The sequence below is a fragment of the Carassius gibelio genome, chromosome B2, assembly GCF_023724105.1.
Source record: "Carassius gibelio isolate Cgi1373 ecotype wild population from Czech Republic chromosome B2, carGib1.2-hapl.c, whole genome shotgun sequence".
Taxonomy (NCBI): domain Eukaryota; kingdom Metazoa; phylum Chordata; class Actinopteri; order Cypriniformes; family Cyprinidae; genus Carassius; species Carassius gibelio.
The window spans coordinates 31,361,413-31,380,303 of NC_068397.1; the positions used below are offsets into that span (position 1 = coordinate 31,361,413).

An 18,891-nucleotide genomic window follows, 5' to 3' on the forward strand; every position below is an offset into this window, starting at 1 on the left:
CAATCGAGAAAAAAACCTATGACAAGTATTTCAAATTCCAGAGCATGCGCTTTTTACATAACTCTAAATAGCTGACTTCCTGATGGGCGGAGCCTATGACATGCAATACGAAAGTTGTTCGGCACGATGAGATCTATATGTGTACTGAGTTTCATATGAATATGTGCAAGTATGTGTGAGCTATACATCAACATTTATGACTGTGTTCCAGGGGGCGCCGTAGAGCCCCTGTGCCACGCCCGGGTCCCAGCCTCTGCAGGCTCCTAAAGGCCACAGATTCCAAAGTGTGCGCAAATTTTCAAGAGTTTTTGAGTATGTTAAGGACCCCCAAAGCCCCCACAACTTTGACGAAAAATTTGAATACTAAACCCTAAATAGCCAACTTCCTGTTGGGCGGAGCCTATGATATGCAATACAAAAGTTGTTTGGATTGATGAGATTTATATGTGTACCGAGTTTCATACGTCTACGAGCAAGAATGTATGATATATGGCCCTCCATATTCCAGGGGGCGCTGTAGAGCCCCTGTGCCACGCCCTTGTATCAGTCTCTGCCCGGCCCTAATGGCCGCAGGTTCCAATCTGTGTGCCAATTTTCAAGACTTTTTAAGCACGTTAAGGGCCCCAAAAGCCCCCGAGACGTTGGAAAAAAAAAATAATAATAATAATAATAAAAAATAATCCTAAGGAAAACAATAGGCCTCTCGCCCTTTGGGCTTGAGCCCTAATAATAATAATAATAATAATAAATATAGCTGCAAGCAGCGATGTCGGGCTCAAGCCATCAGTGCAACGCCACCCTGGTGGCATCGGGAAAACTGTGCCCAGCGGGCATAAGCATTTACAGTAACCCTCTGACAATCAAGTTTTAAGGGATGTGGCAGTTAAAGGGTTAATCCGACCAATCTAGACTTTGAAATCACATACACAGAACAATATATATAACTTTAGTAACACTTTATTTTAAAATGTATAAAAAATGTATAAGGTGTGCATTGTAGCTGACACCTATATGAACACATTACAATTGTTTTGTGACTACAAGTCTTTCTTCTCAAATGCTATTGAGTGGTCGCGAACGCGGATGGGAGAATGGCGCATATTTGTTTTGTTTTTTTTGAGCAACTGGTGCCCCCTCTGGGAGTTGGTGCTCTACGAAGACTGCATACTCTGCATATAGGGAGCGGCGGTACTATCTGGAAGATATATTCCTCAAACCATCGTACAAGTGAAGGTGATGCTAGTCCTTCAAGAATCGCTCAAAACCTTTTCAAGTGTACAGTTGCCTTTTATTGCATCTTGAAATAAATATTTCTGAATTCTGAATCAAACTGGGTTGTGTTTATTGATTTATTTTATAAGACAACTGAAACTTTAATCTCCTTTGTAATATATGTGCTTTTAAACCAAGAACAATGTAATTAGAGATGTATTCCTGCTTAATAATGACTATTATTAAGGGAAAAGGCTTTATAATCATGAACTATTTACTAATGCTTAGCTAATGAGTGCAGTTATTATAAAGTGTTACCAATGCATTTACTAATGTTAACAAATTAGACATTATTATACAGTGTTACCAAACCCTTTAATAATTTATTAGTGTTTTGTAATGATTTTAATGACCTATAAGCATTTGTGAAATAGTTTTGCTTGCATTGCAGCTTGCATTGAACATGCATTGAAGTGTTTGGAAGCTGCAATTTAGACATACAATACAATTAATGTTTCCCTTCTTACTGTCATTTCAAAAAATCACCACGTCAAAACCGTTCAAGCTAACCAAAATCCGTTCGCAATTTAAGTTCCTCGATGTTGTTTCTTCATGTAGTCAAAGTTTGGTGTGTATAGTGTACTTCCCATGTGAGGAGTATGCATTAATTCACAACTGTAAAATCTCAAAAATACACATTCAAATCAAAATAGCTGACTTCCTGTTGATCGTAGCTTATGACTGTGAATTAGAAAGTTGTCCGTCTTGATAAGAACAATTTAAGTACCGAGTTTGGTGTCTGTAGCTAAAACTAAATAAAATGCATTATTATTATTATTAGCTGTACACTTGCTAAACATTTTTAAATATAAACTTATGCAATTGTGTGTATATATATATATATATATATATATATATATATATATATATATATATATATATATATATATATAAATTCAAGTGTACAGTTTTCTTTTATTGCATCTTGAAATAAATATTTATGAGTTCTGTGTTTGTTTATTTTATTTTTTTATTTTTTTATTTTACATTTTTTTAGGGAGATTACAGCCTTTAATCTCCTCAAAATAAATGTGCATATAAACCATGAACAATTTAATTATAGCTGTATTTATAAAATGCTTACTAAAATATTAATTTTGGGAGAAGGCTATATAAAGCATGAACTGACTATTTACTAATGCTTAGCTAAGAATTGCAGCTATTATGAAGTGTTACCAATGCATTTACTAATGTTAACAATTGAGACATTATTTTAAAGTGTTACCAAATCCTTAAATAATTTAAAAGTGTTTTGTTATGATTTCATTAACCTATAAGCATTTGTGAAATAGTTCTGCTTGCATTAAAGCTTAGTCTTCATCTGTGAGCTGAACAGTTTTACTGTTACATCCTTGAGATTATGTAAATTCAAATAAATGTCATGTCACAGGGTGACAGAGGTCAGTATCAAATGAGTTTGAAATTATTATTTGCAGCACAAATAAGGTTTTTTAGGATTTTTTTTAATCCCTGAAACTGTCAGAAAAGGATAAGGCCTAAGATATTTCTTAAGATGTAATGATAACAGCACAATTAGCAGCAACAACAAAAAAATAACTATTTAAAATACAGTTTTTTTTCTGGTGATTAAAGAGATGTTTAAGTCTCTCTCTCTCTCTCTCTGTCTGTCTGCCACTCAGCTCACACCCCTCCCCCACTCACACTCACACACACACACAGAGTCAGCACACAGAGTGACAGAGTGAGATCAGATGTCTGACAGTTTTTTAATTTTCTTTTAATCATACAGTGCTGTAAAGTCATGAAACTATGCATATTTCCTCAGAATCACTGGTTTTCTAAATTAAAAATGTTTTTTAAAGGTTTGGAAGCTGCAATTTAAAAATACAAGACGATTAATGTTTCACTTTTTACTGTCATTTCAAAAAATCACCACGACAAAACCGTTCAAGCTAACCAAAATCTGTTCGCAATTTAAGTTCCTCGATGTTTTTTCTTCATGTAGACAACGTTTGGTGTGTATAGTGTACTTCCCCTGTGAGGAGTATTCATTAATTCACAACTGTAAAATCTCAAAAATACACATTCAAATCAAAATAGCCGACTTCCTGTTGATCGTAGCTGATGACTGTGAATTAGAAAGTTGTCCGTCTTGAAAAGAACAATTTATGTACCAAGTTTGGTGTCTGTAGCTAAAACTAACCCCCCCACTTTTGACAAAAGGTGGCGCTATAGAGTGCCTCCTTCACGCCCTTTTAAAAGCTTTTGCCATTGTCTAGCTATCACTAATACTGATATGTGTTTTGAGTTTCATGTAAATCTGAGCTTGTTGTCTGCCTCAAACTCACCATAACAGAACATTCAAGTTTGACACGTTGCCATGGCAACACTATATCAGATATCAATATCCCCACAACAGATTTACATCGGCCGTGTTTTGTCATTATTCTGATGAAGTTTTAAGTAAATCGAGTAAAAATAAGATGCTGAATTCAAAGCATTTGGAAAATGACACACTTCCTGCTGCCAGTTGGTGGCGCTATAACGTTGACTCTTAATAGCCACATATATACAATCGGTATCATACAACGAACAAACCCATGAAGTTTGATCAAATTCAGGAAATGTATGTGGATGTTATTAGACATTTCCTGTTTCTCATTTCTCGCCATAAGTTCCATGCCTCGCCACGGGCAAACCGTTCGAGATATCAAAAATCCCCTCGCAATTTTTCATCCTCAATGTCTTGAGATCATGTTCACCGAGTTTCGTGGCGAACGGGTTGAAAACCTCAGAGGAGTATTTCAAATTCCAGAGCATGCTTTTTTTAAACAGCCCTGAATAGCTGACTTCCTGTTGGGCGGAGCCTATGACATAAAGTGTGAAAGTTGTTCGGCTCAATGAGATCTATAAGTGTACCGAGTTTGATATAAATACATGCAAGTGTGTGTGAGCTATGGTTCAGGAATTCTGACTGTCTTCCAGGGGGCGCTGTAGAGCCCCTGTGCCACGCCCGGGTCCCAGCCTCTGCGGCGTCCTGATGGCCGCAGATTCCAATGTGTGTGCCAATTTTCAAGAGTTTTTGAGCATGTTAAGGCCCCCAAAACACCCCGGAAGGTTTAATAAAAAATAAAAATAATAATAAATATAGCTGCAAGCAGCGATGGCGGGCTCAAGCCGTCAGTGCAACACCACCCCGGTGGCATCGGGAAAACTGTGCCCAGCGGGCATAAGCATTTACAGTAACCCTCTGGCAATCAAATTTTAAGGGATATGGCAGTTAAAGGGTTAATCCGGTTATGCCTGTTTTTGTTTTGTTTTTTACTTTATTTTTCTTTTCTCTGTGCCGGATTGCTGATGTCTTTTACCCGGGCATAGATGTCCATCCATCAATTACGAACATTCATCCGCAAATGTCAGAGCGGTCGCGAGAGCGGATGGGAGAATGGCGCATGTTTTATTTTTTTTGAGCTACTGGGATGGTGCCCCTCTGGGAGTTGGTGCCCTACGAAGACTGCGTATTCTGCATATAGGGAGCGGCGGTACTATCTGGAAAATATATTCCTCAAACCATCATACAAGAGGAGGTGATGCTAGTACTTCAAGAATCTCTCAAAACCTATCTGTTCATAAAGCCTATATATAAAGTCTTAATATAGTATTCCACAATATGTTGTGCTATTCTAATATTATTGTGGTTTTTTACTGACATTGTTATTTGCTGTTATTTTTTGTTTTAATATTGTTACTGTTGTTACTTGTTGTACGGTGACCTTGAGTGGTTTGAAAGGCGCCTTAAATAAAATGCATTATTATTATTATTATTAGCTGTACACTTGATAAAAAAAATTAAATATAAACTTATGCAATTGTGTGTATATATATATATATATATATATATATATATATATATATATATATATATATATATATATATATATATATATATATATATATATATAGTGTACAGTTTTCTTTTATTGCATCTTGAAATAAATGTTTCTGAGTTCTGTGTTTGTTTATTTTTTTTATTTTTATTTTTTTACATTTTTTTTTAGGAAGATTACAGCCTTTAATCTCCTCAAAATAAATGTGCATATAAACCATGAACAATTTAATTATAGCTGTATTTATAAAATGCTTACTAATGACTATTAATTTTGGGAGTAGGCTAGCAACAGTTGATGTTGAGGCCTAAGATATTTTTTAAGCTGTAATGATGAAAAAACAACAACAACACAAAATTGCTTTTTTTTCTGCTGGTGATTAAAGAGATGATTAAGTCTCCCTCCCTCTCTCTCTCTCTCTCTCTCTCTCTCTCTCTCTCTCTCTCTGACACCAAGCCCATCCCCTCTCCCACACATTCACACAAACTCAGCACACACACTTAACACACACACACTTAACACACAAACACACACATACACATTACCCAGAGGGACAGAGTGACATCAGATGTATGGTAGTTTTTTAATTTGCTATCATCCATATAGTGTTGTATAGTCATGAAACTATGCATATTTCCTCAGCATGACTTGTCTTCTATGTGTACATTTTGTTGAATTGTTTAGAACTTGCACTTAAAAAAATAAAAGACATTTACTGGTTCCTTTTTTACTGTTATTTCAAAAAATCACCATGACAAAACCATCCAAGCTATCCAAAATTAAGTCGCACCTGTTCTGGAAGATAAATTCTTTAAACAGTGGTAAAAGAGGATATGATGCTGATCCTTCAAGAGTCACTCCAAACTTATCTGTCCATAAAGCCTATAAAGAATTATTCTTAATACACAGTATTTCACAATACTTCAGCATATTATTCTAATTAAGTGAGGGTCATTTTATCAGTAAAATACATATTATTTTTCTTTGAAAGATTTCTATAAATGATTTAAATCATACTTGTTTCTACAATAATTATTTAAAAGTAATCATATAGCGCCATCTGGTGGCCATTATTGGTACTAAGAATTGCAAGCTTGATTTATATGTTATGATAGTTTTAATTTTAAGCTGGCTCTTGAAAATGATAAAGCTATGAAACTTACTGTGCTTCTTTCAAATGATGACTTCTACGTATATAAAAAATTATGAAGAGTTGGAATAAAGAATGTTAAAAATAGTAAAATAACTATTGTATTTTTTTATGTTACTTTAATAAATCGGTATGGCCACACCATTTAAGGTATCCTAAACCCATTCGCAATTTAACATCTTCAGTATATTGGCATCATGTTGAAAAAGTTTGGTGTGAACTACTTGTGTCTTCTTGGAGGAGTATGATTCATTTACAGGCTGATTTGATCATAAATCCACAATAAAATTTCTGAGTTCTGTATCAATCTGTGTTGTTGTTTGTTTATTTTCATTTTTTTATTTTTCATAGGAAGATAACTGACCCTTTACTCTCCTTTTTAATAAATGTGCTTATAAACCAAGATCAAGCTATTTATAGCTGTATTTATAAGCTGCTTATTAATGACTATTTAAGTTGGGACAAGACTTTATAAAGCATGAACTGACTATTTACTAATGAGTGCAGTTATTATAAAGTGTTACCAATGCATTCACTAATGTTAACAAATTAGACATTATTTTACAGTGTTATAAAATCCTTTAATGACTTATAAGCATTTGTGAAAGTTCTGCTTGCATTACAGCTTAGTCTTCATCTGTGAGCTGAACAGTTTTACTGTTACATCCATGAGATTATGTAAATTAAGATAAATGTCATGTCACAGGATGGAATAGGTCAGTATCAAATGAGATTGAAATTATTATTTGCAGCACAAATAAGTATTTTTAGAATTTTGTTTTTAATTCCTGAAACTGTCAGAAAAGGATAAGGCCTAAGAGATTTCTTAAGCTGTAATGAAAACAGCAATGTTAGCAAAAGCAACAAAAAATAACAATTTAAAATACATTTTTTTTCTGGTGATTAAAGAGATGATTAAGTCTCTTTCTCTCTCTCATTGTGTCTGCCACTCAGCTCATGCCCATCCCCCACTCACAGACACACACACTCTCAGTCAGCACACATACATTCCTCAAACAGAGGGACAGAGTGAGTTGAGATGTCTGACAGTTCTTTAATTTTCTTTTAATCATACAGTGTTGTAAAGTCATGAAACTATGCATATGTCCTCAGAATGATTTGATCTCTGTATGATTTTTTTTTAAGTGTTTGGAAGCTGCAATTTAAAAATACAAGACAATTAATGATTCCCTTTTTACTGTCATTTAAAAAAATCACCACGACAAAACTGTTCAAGCTAACCAAAATCCGCTCACAATTTAAGTTCCTCAATGTTTTTTCCACATGTAGACAAAGTTTGGTGAGTATAGTGAACATTTCCTGTGAGGAGTATGCATTAAATCAGAGCTCAATTTAAATATTCAAATCAAAATAGCCGACTTCCTGTTGGTCGTAGCTGATGACTGTGAATTACAAAGTTGTCCGTCTTGAGAAGAACAATTTATGTACCAAGTTTGGTGTCTGTAGCTAAAACTAACCCCCCCCACTTTTGACAAAAGGTGGCGCTATAGAGTGCCTCCTTCACGCCCTTTTAAAAGCTTTTGCCATTGTCTAGCTATCACTAATACTGATATGTGTTTTGAGTTTCATGTAAATCTGAGCTTGTTGTCTGCCTCAAACTCACCATAACAGAACATTCAAGTTTGACACGTTGCCATGGCAACACTATATCAGATATCAATATCCCCACAACAGATTTACATCGGCCGTGTTTTGTCATTATTCTGATGAAGTTTTAAGTAAATAGAGTAAAAATAAGATGCTGAATTCAAAGCATTTGGAAAATGACACACTTCCTGCTGCCAGTTGGTGGCGCTATAATGTTGACTCTTAATAGTCACATATATACGATCAGTATCATACAACGAACAAACCAATGAAGCTTGATCAAATTCAGGAAATGTATGTGGATGTTATTAGACATTTCCTGTTTCTCATTTCTCGCCATAATTTCAAAGCCTCGCCACGAGCAAACCGTTCGAGATATCAAAAATCCCCTCGCAATTTTTCATCCTCAATGTCTTGAGATCGTGTTCACCGAGTTTCGTGGCGAACGGGTTGAAAACCTCAGAGGAGTATTTCAAATTCCAGAGCATGCTTTTTTTAAACAGCCCTGAATAGCTGACTTCCTGTTGGGCGGAGCCTATGACATAGAGCGCGAAAGTTGTTCAGCTCAATGAGATCTATAAGTGTAGTGAGTTTCATATAAATACATGCAAGCGTGTGTGAGCTATGGTTCAAGATTTCTGACGGTGTTCCAGGGGGCGCTGTAGAGCCCCTGTGCCACGCCCGGGTTCCAGTCTCTGTGGCGTCCTGATGGCCGCAGATTCCAATGAGTGTGCCAATTTTCAAGAGTTTTTGAGCATGTTAAGGCCCCCAAAAATGCCCGGAAGGTTTAAAAAAAAATAAAAAAAATAATAATAATAATAATAAGAATAATCCTTAGGGGAACAATAGGGCTCTTCGCCCCTTCGGGCTTGAGCCCTAATAATAACAAGAATAATCCTTAGAAGAACAATAGGGCTCTTCGCCCCTTCGGGCTTGAGCCCTAATAATAATAATAATAAACGGAGCAATTCCAAGAGGGTCCTCACACCATCGGTGCTCGGGCCCTAATAATAATAATAATAATAATAATAATAAACGGAGCAATTCCAAGAGGGTCCTCACACCATCGGTGCTCGGGCCCTAATGAAGGAAGACTTTACTGCCCAACTGTATCAGACACTCGTATCAGATGAATGTTGAGGATAGACAGCGCTTAATGAATGTGGGAACGAGCCGCCGCTGGACTGAGATCAGCAATTTATTATTCATTTTCAGAATTGATATAATGACACTTGGAGCACACAGAGCAGATGGCTGGATAACAGCAAACACATATTGTTGATGGTTCTGTCGTTACTGCTGAAGTCAAACGTGGAGAGCGTTCGGTTCCCAGTGCTGCTTTTCTACGGTCTCTCAATGGAGAACATTTCCAGCTGAACGAAGCCCATGGGTGAGCTTACAGACAAACACACAGTCGTCTCAAACCGCTTTACCACACGCTGCCCTCTCGTTAATTCTGATTATAAATGCAAGTTTATGAGCTTTAGACATTTTAATGGAGGCATGATTCAAAGGAGTAGAGGGTTTGATGTGGGTAAGGATAGACTGGAACATGAGATTACAGCACATGCATTTAGAGGAGGATAATAGTCTCTGACCAGGGCTGTATTTTCCAAAAACATCATAGACCCATGGAGCTACGATCAGTGTAGGCTTATGATGCTTTTGGGAAACACAGCCCTGGACGTTCAGCTCAATGATTACTTTCTCTCAAACAGTTTAGTGCTTACTTTTCTAAATTAATTATTTACTTTCCCCAGATTTTACATCATTTTAGCCAATTTACAGACACTGTGTAGTTAAAAAGACACTGCTGTTACATAACATAACATAACATAACATAACATAACATATAACATTTAGCACATAACATAACATGTGACATAACATAAAACATAACATAACATAAAACATAACATAACATAAAACAACATAAAACATAACATAAAACATAACATAACATAACACATACCATATCATAACATAACAACGTAACATAACATATAAGATATAACATAACATATAACACATAACACAACACATAACACATAAAATAACATATAACACATACCATAACATATAACATAACATATAACATTAAGCACATAACATAAAACATAACATAACATATAACATATAACATATAACATATAACATATAACATATAACACATAACATAACATAACAACATAACAACAACAACAACATATAACATATAACATAACATATGACACATAACATAACATAACATATAAAATTTAGCACATAACATAACATGTAACATAACATAAAACATAACATAACATAAAACAACATAAAACATAAAACATAACATAAAACATAACATAACACATACCATATCATAACATAACAACGTAACATAACATATAAGATATAACATAACATATAACACATAACATAACACATAACACATAACATATAACATAACACATAAAATAACATAACACATACCATAACATATAACATAACATAACATGTGACATAACATAAAACATAACATAACATAACACATACCATATCATAACATAACAATGTAACATAACATATAAGATATAACATAACATATAACACATAACACAACACATAACACATAAAATAACATATGACACATACCATAACATATAACATAACATATAACATTAAGCACATAACATAAAACATAACATAACATAACATAACATAACATAACATAACATATAACACATAACATAACAACAACAACAACATATAACATATAACATAACATATGACACATAACATATAACATTTAGCACATAACATAACATGTAACATAAAATAAAACATAACATAACATAAAACAACATAAAACATAACATAAAACATAACATAACATAACATAACATAACATAACATAACATAACACATACCATATCATAACATAACAACGTAACATAACATATAAGATATAACATAACATATAACACATAACACAACACATAACACATAAAATAACATATAACACATACCATAACATATAACATAACATATAACATTAAGCACATAACATAAAACATAACATAACATAACATAACATATAACACATAACATAACATAACATAACATAACATAACATAACAACAACAACAACATATAACATAACATATGACACATAACATAACATAACATATAACATTTAGCACATAACATAACATGTAACATAACATAAAACATAACATAACATAAAACAACATAAAACATAACATAAAACATAACATAACATAACACATACCATATCATAACATAACAACGTAACATAACATATAAGATATAACATAACATATAACACATAACATAACACATAACACATAACATATAACATAACATAAAATAACATAACACATACCATAACATATAACATAACATAACATGTAACACAACATAAAACATAACATAACATATAACACATAACACAACACATAACACATAAAATAACATATAACACATACCATAACATATAACATAACATATAACATTAAGCACATAACATAAAACATAACATAACATAACATATAACACATAACATAACATAACATAACATAACAACAACAACAACAACAACATATAACATAACATATGACACATAACATAACATAACATATAACATTTAGCACATAACATAACATGTAACATAACATAAAACATAACATACCATAACATAACATAACATAACATAACATAACATAACATAACACATACCATATCATAACATAACAACGTAACATAACATATAAGATATAACATAACATATAACACATAACACAACACATAACACATAACACATACAATAACATATAACATAACATATAACATTAAGCACATAACATAAAACATAACATAACATAACATATAACACATAACATAACATAACAACAACAACAACATATAACATATAACATATGACACATAACCTAACATAACATAACATAACATAACATAACATAACAACGTAACAACACATAACACAACATAACATATAACACAACATAACACATAACCCATAACAAATAACATATAACACAACACAACATAACATAACATATTACACAACATAAAATATAACACAACATAACATAACACATAACACAACTAAACACAACATAACATAACATATCACATATAACATATAACATATAACACATAACATTACATAACAACAACAACATATAACATGTAACATGTAACATGTAACATGTAACATAACACATAACACATAACACAACATTACATAACATAACATAACATAACATAACATAACAATGTAACATAACATATAAGATATAACATAACATATAACATAACATAACACATAACCCATAACACATAAAATAACATATAACACATAACATAACATAACATAGGAGATATAACATAACATATAACACATAAAATAACAACATATATATATCACCTTAGATTAAAATGTTTAGGGCAAAAGCTGTGAGTTCTTCTGTTATGCAAAATGTCATGTATTTCATAAAATTCTTTTCTAGACTTTATTGCCTCTAGAGACTAATATGAAGCACAGAAATGACCCTGAAAATCAACTGCAGGAGGCAAATATTTACTTTAGGAGAAGTGTTAATTTCTGACATCAAGAGTTCAAGCAAACTTAATGAACATTCCACAGAATCTGAATGATATTTGATGGAAGCTGACAAGTGTTCTGACAGAGTTTCAGGTCTGCTGCTGTTGATTTTCACAACAGATCCAACTCTATTACAGTTTTTAACATTTTATTGAACTATTTACTATTAACATAAAGTTACTAGTAACTATTCTAATTTCATCTTCAATTTAAAAAAAAAGTTCAGATGCTGCTGAACTGAGATGAACTTTCTAAACAGACATTCTTATTAAATCTCTAACCCTGAACAAAGATGAGATGACACACTCACCAATCCTCATCATCCTCATCATCATCATCAGCAGACACACAGCCATTATTCCCAAAGACTGCAAGCCGTTTTCCTTCCGCATCTTCCTTTCTCAGATTAATCACACATGAAGTTTCTCTTTAATCCAGATCTTTTGTAGTCTGGCGATGTCCATTGGCACCGGAGAAACATCTGAAACAGTCGAGCTTCAGAAGCAGATTCATATAAGAGCAGAAGTTACTGCTCCCGCAGGAGATCATGCAGCAATCCACAGAAAACCAGTAGATCTTACAGACTGACTGGAGAAATATGAGACAGAGAGAGAGAGAGAGAGAGAGAGAGAGAGAGACAGAGAGAGAGAGCTGGTTTTCATTAGGAATCTCAAACCCTAACCACATCAAACAGATCCTGATCTCAGAACAGTTCTAACCTGCAGCTTTTCTTGGCTAAATGCGATCTCATTTACTTCTTCTTGTGTAATAAGGCTTGTAAGTAGCACACACATATGTATCTAAATATGCATTTAATGTTTGACTTTAGCTAAAATTAAAATAGATATAAAACAAATCCACAATATTAAAACCATATCTAAAAAATATATATATATTTTTTTAACAATAGAAAAATATTGCATTTAAGCTTAAAAAAAAGAAATACTTTTTCTTGAAAATATACATGAATATCTGATTTCTGATTCATCTAATAAGAAATCTGTAAAAACAAAAATATATATTATTTTCTTGCTCGGTGGCATATATTAACATCATCCAGTCATTCTGTATTACTTTATGTTATCTAAATAAATACATCAATAATAGAGACGGTCAGAGAAGTCCAATCAATCTTCATGGATGAAACCGTTTTAAAGCTAGGACTTTATCATCTGAATGCATTCCTGTAGCTCAAACGGTAACGTGTGGCGCTTGCAGGGTCTTGGGTATGATTATTATATTTGTCATTTATACTGTATTTCTTTGTTTTTCGTGCATGCATATTTTCATTTTCCACTTATGTTCATTGCATGCAATGCCACAGTTACTTCACCAATGCAAATGTACAAAATATTTGTTGTGCCAATAAAGCACCACAAAATAGAGTAAAAGAGCACGGACTTGTCATTTTTGAGTGATCTGTCCTTTTAAAAGAATGCTTTCGATGACTCCGTGCGTGTTAAAGTGAATCCACAGGATATTTGCAGAGTAAAACATGTCTCTGTAAGATGGAAATGGTGTCACCATATGTAGAGTTAAAAAAAGCTAAACAAAGCGAGCTCTAAGCGCACAGACTGCCTTGAGTTTCTCTGTTCAAAGCGCTTTAATCTTGAGGTTCGGCTGCAGTCCGATGGGATTTGAGTCTCTCTCTCTCTCTCTCTCTCTCTCAGTCTGTGTGCCTGTCTCTCGCCCGCTGGCAGCTGTGAATGTGTGGAAACAGAGATGCTGGTGAAGTCTCTGAAGCAGTGACTTCATACCGTTGTTCACTCTTCCTGTCTCTATTGTTCGAGCTCAAGTTCAGCTTGAGAGAAACTCGCAGCACTTCTGTCTGTCTCCTGTGAGCAGAAGCTGTTTGAGGTCGAGAGCAGTGTCAGAGGATCACAGATCCAACCACAGCCAACACTTGACTCTAACTACACTCAACCACACATCCAATTCTAATACATTACCTGTTCATATCCTTTAACGCATGGTGAAATAACCAGGGTTATGAACTCATACATTCTAACCAAATACACAAAATATAATAATAAAGAAATAAATAGATTACTGGAATTAAGTAACATATAAAAAACTTTTCTTTTTCAGCTAGATGCCAAGGCAATATTTCTCATGGTATTTTAGTGGAATATCTAAAACTAAAACTGAAAGAAAAGTTCATGTATAAAGATGTATTTTAAAAAAATTATAAAACTAAGTAAAATGAATATGAAAACTGATATTAATAAATTATAAATCATAAAAAATATTAACAAAAACTATAACAGTATCAAAAATGTTACTTGAAATAAAATAAAAACTAAAATATTCTGTTTGTTGCCAAGACAACATCTACAGTTTTTTCAAAATTGTTTCAGAATTTTGATTTCAAGTTTCACAAATGTGATTTTTTTTTTTCAGAATTCTGAATCTCACAAATGTAACATTTTATTCTCTGAATTTTTATTTTAAGTTTACAGTTTTTTACATTTTTCTCAGAATTTAGATTTTAAGTCTAACAAATGTAAAAAAAAATCTGAATTTTGATTTTAGTCCTCTCAAATATAACATTTTTCTCAGAATTCTGAATTTGAATCTCACAAATGTAAAAAAAAAATTCTCAGAATTTTTATTTTGAGTCTCAAAAATGTTACATTTTTTCTGAATGTTGATTTTAAATCTCACAAGTGTAAACTTTTTTCAGAATTCTGAATTTGAATTTAAAAAATGTAACATTTTTCTCTGAATTAGATTTTAAGTCTAACAAATGTAGCCCCTTTATATATATATATTATATATATACAAAATAAAAAAGGTAATTGGAACTTTATCTCACAATATGAGTGAACAAAATTTTGAGAAAAATTACAGATATGAGATAAAGTCGCAATATATATATATATATTCATCCTGTTGTGGAAAGAAATGATTTGTTTTTGATTAAGAAACCCTAAATCTAAGTCCAATAACTTTCACATAATACATTCAGTATATTTTATTTCAATAATATCTGCGATCACTTATGTATTTATGTATTTCAGAAGGTCATAAATTTGAAATCTGAAATAAATATGTAAAAGCTTGTCATTATTGATTAACGCTCCTCACTGATGAAGATCCCCAAAGACTCCTCCACTCAGACTTTCTGTTTTTAATGAATGTTTTTGATGATTCTGCTGTGTGTGTGTGTGTGTGTGTGTGTGTGTGTGTGTCTACATCTGCGGATAATTAAAACGCTCAAACACAGGCAGTAACTCACATTGATTCCTCTCATCAATCATGTTCATAAAGACACACTTATTTAAAAGAGACGCAGCTCTGTGGTTAAATGTCATTACGTTACTCTTCTGCTCATTTATATCCTGCTTCATCAAAACGTGTTCGTGTTTGCTTTGAGAACTGAACTGTTCACAACTAAGTGACTCAGCAAAGTGAGTCTCACCTGAAGAAAGAGAAGGAAAGTCTCTCATCCCACAATGCCTTTCAGTCTCTGATGTCTGAGTTCAGGAAAAACACAGTTCAGTTCAGTCAGACGGAGTGAAGCGGGTCAGTGCTTTCTGAGACCTCAGACACCGAGAGCAGGGACAGGCAACTCTGGTCCTGGAGTTTAGCTCCAACCCTAATTAAACACACCTGAACAAGGCAATCAGTGTTTTCTGAATAATAGATGAATCATTTCTCTATTTATTTATTATTGTGATGTTTTTATCCGCTGTTTGGACTCTCATTCTGACGGCACCCATTCACTGCAGAGCATCCACTGATGAGAAATTTCTCCAAACCTGATGAAGAAACAAGTTTGTCCAGTGCATGCAATCTACTTTAATCACATTTAAAATGACGTGTAAATCTCGTGATTCATCTGTGTTTTACTGCATTTCTGATCTGATCAACAGCTTTGTTTCTAATCTGTTGTCTTCACGGGAAAATCACTGTTTAGATTTGTTGCTCTTTAAGGTTCAAAGGGAACACAATCGTTTGAGATGTTTCCTGAAGCTCTTTTATCTGCTGTAATGATGAAATGATCAATCCAGCTGCTCTCGGCTTCATCCAGAACAAACATGAATGATCTCAGTGAAACCACCAACCGTTCTCACACACAAACACCAGCAATAATGCTCTCTCATGAACTCAAACACTCAATATTAATCAGGCACATCCTAGAAATATACTGTATATATGTATATATGTCCTTGTTTTATACTCTAATAATATAGAAATAAAGATTCAGATGTGTTTATTTTCCCCCAGGAGCTCACCTTGATTCAGAGGAGTCTTCAGAAGAGTTTAATGTGGATTCGTGGCACTTCAGTGAATCCAGGTTTATGTTCACTGCTTCAGTGAATTATGAGGATGCTGTGCTCTTAAACTCTCCTTCACAGGTCTCGCAGATAAAGGTCACATCGTCTGACTGGCAAACGTCCAGATCTGCTGCAGACGGAGCCGGACCACCCACACTTCGGGTTACACACACACACACACACACACACACACGTTGATCTGGAGAACAGAGAGTTAATGTGCTGCATCTGTTCCTCAGCAAACATCAGGTCCTGATTCAAAACAAGCTGAAGAGAGTGTTTCTGAAACATTAACAACAGGTTCATAAGATCCCAAACTCAGGCTCAGACCAACAATCAAACCTTAAACCTTACTGTCAACAATACTGTGGAAATCTTCAGTGCATGATGTTAGACTCAAAAAACTAAAAAAAAAAAAAAAAAGAAAAAAAAAAAAGATTTAATCTAGTCATGCACCGAAACTGCTCCTTTCCCAAAATGCAAACAGTGAACATAAAGTTTTAATTTAGTGGAAAACCTGTCTGTTTATTAATAAATATTATTTTGTTTTCTTTTTTTTAGTTAATCAACATTTAAATATTTAATATAAAAAAATAGACAAAAAAAAATTCAATTTTCAAGATTTTCAAAATGTTTCTTATACAATTTTAAAACAAAATATGTTTTTTGACCCCAGCACTATTATGAAATAGTGATACACAGAAAGTTCGGCACCTGAAAATAGTAGAAAATTAATATTTTAATAGTAAATATAATTTATATAATATAAATATATCATATTTTGGGATGAAACGGCAAAAAAAAAAACTTTTCAAATAAAATTTTTTAACCACAAATGTTTTTTTTTTTTCATGCATGCACTATTATGAAACAGCTGTGCAGTGAAAATATCAGAACATTTTTGCATTTTTGATGTTCTGGCTACCAAAATTTCAGTGCATCACACTGAAACAGTATTTTGGCAATTAAAATTATTTTCACTTTTGGCTCAAATGGTATGTTGATTACATAAACTTAAATGTGAGAATGTTCTTTATAATTTCTGTGACACATGATTACTAATTGAGGTGAAAGGTTGAAAGTGTGTGAGATTCTGCTGTATATCACTGTTTTCTCTCTTTGTGGTCGTTTCTTTATTATCGTCTCTCTCAGGACATCATCATCATCTTCATCAAAGCCGGACAGACGAGTCTGAGTGGAGACATCATGTGTTTGTGCTCCGTATGAGACACAGTGAGTTCATCTCGGAGTAAAGAGAGAAAACAAGAAGAGAAACCACATCAAACCTGCTCCTGGACACTATATATGAGAGCTCGCGATGTGAGGATTAGTGCTTCACACACACACACACACACACACACACACACACACACACACACACACACACACACACACACACACACACACACGCTGAAGGAAATATGAGCGGCACATCAAACCCGAGGCTCTGATTGGCTCCAGCAGGACCAGTGACTAAGAGCTAAAACACTGAACAAAACAATCAGTCATAAATAAATTACAGAGAGACAGAGTCTGCTAAAATACTCGAGTAAAAGCTCAAAGTCTCCATCAGAAGAACCCAGAGATGGACATCTAGTGAACACTCAGAGCAACTGCACTCAACAAACCAGAAAACACGATACAATAAACATTTCTATTCTGTTTCTTCATGGATTGGAATTTAGAGAATATACTGGAAGTTGATTTAAAAATAAATATTTTAATGATTCAACATTTGCCTTTGGCTCTCAATCAACCCAAACCCTAAGAGATGAGAAGAAAAAGGGTTATTATAGTTCATGAAAGATCTCACTTCAAATAAACAATAATCCACATTATATATAAAATATACACTTATTTTAGCAAATCGCCAAAGAAACTAAGATGAAAATTAATACAAAGAATAGAGGCCTATTAAAAAACAATGATGACAAAAACATCAATTTTAATTGTAAACACAAAAACTAAACCATAATATTATCTCAATGATAGTAAAATAATAACTGATAAGAAGCCTTAAAAAAATCAGAGCAAACGCATCAAAAGATGAAAACTGACATGTTATATTTGATTTCAGAAGCAGGAATAAAGTATTTAAAGTATGAT

The 18,891-nt window shown here is 33.4% G+C and overlaps 1 protein-coding gene across 1 annotated transcript in view; it reads right to left on the reverse strand.

Annotated features, from left to right (window-relative positions):
- The window catches only part of LOC127950830 (protein APCDD1-like), a 112,398-nt gene extending 99,367 nt beyond the window's left edge, over positions 1-13,031 (reverse strand). Inside the window, exon 1 of the mRNA XM_052548161.1 lies at positions 12,816-13,031. Within this exon, the coding sequence (XP_052404121.1) occupies positions 12,816-12,897 (82 nt within the window). The 5' untranslated portion in view covers positions 12,898-13,031. The remainder of the gene's footprint in view (positions 1-12,815) is intronic.
- Positions 13,032-18,891: the final 5,860 nt, after the last annotated feature.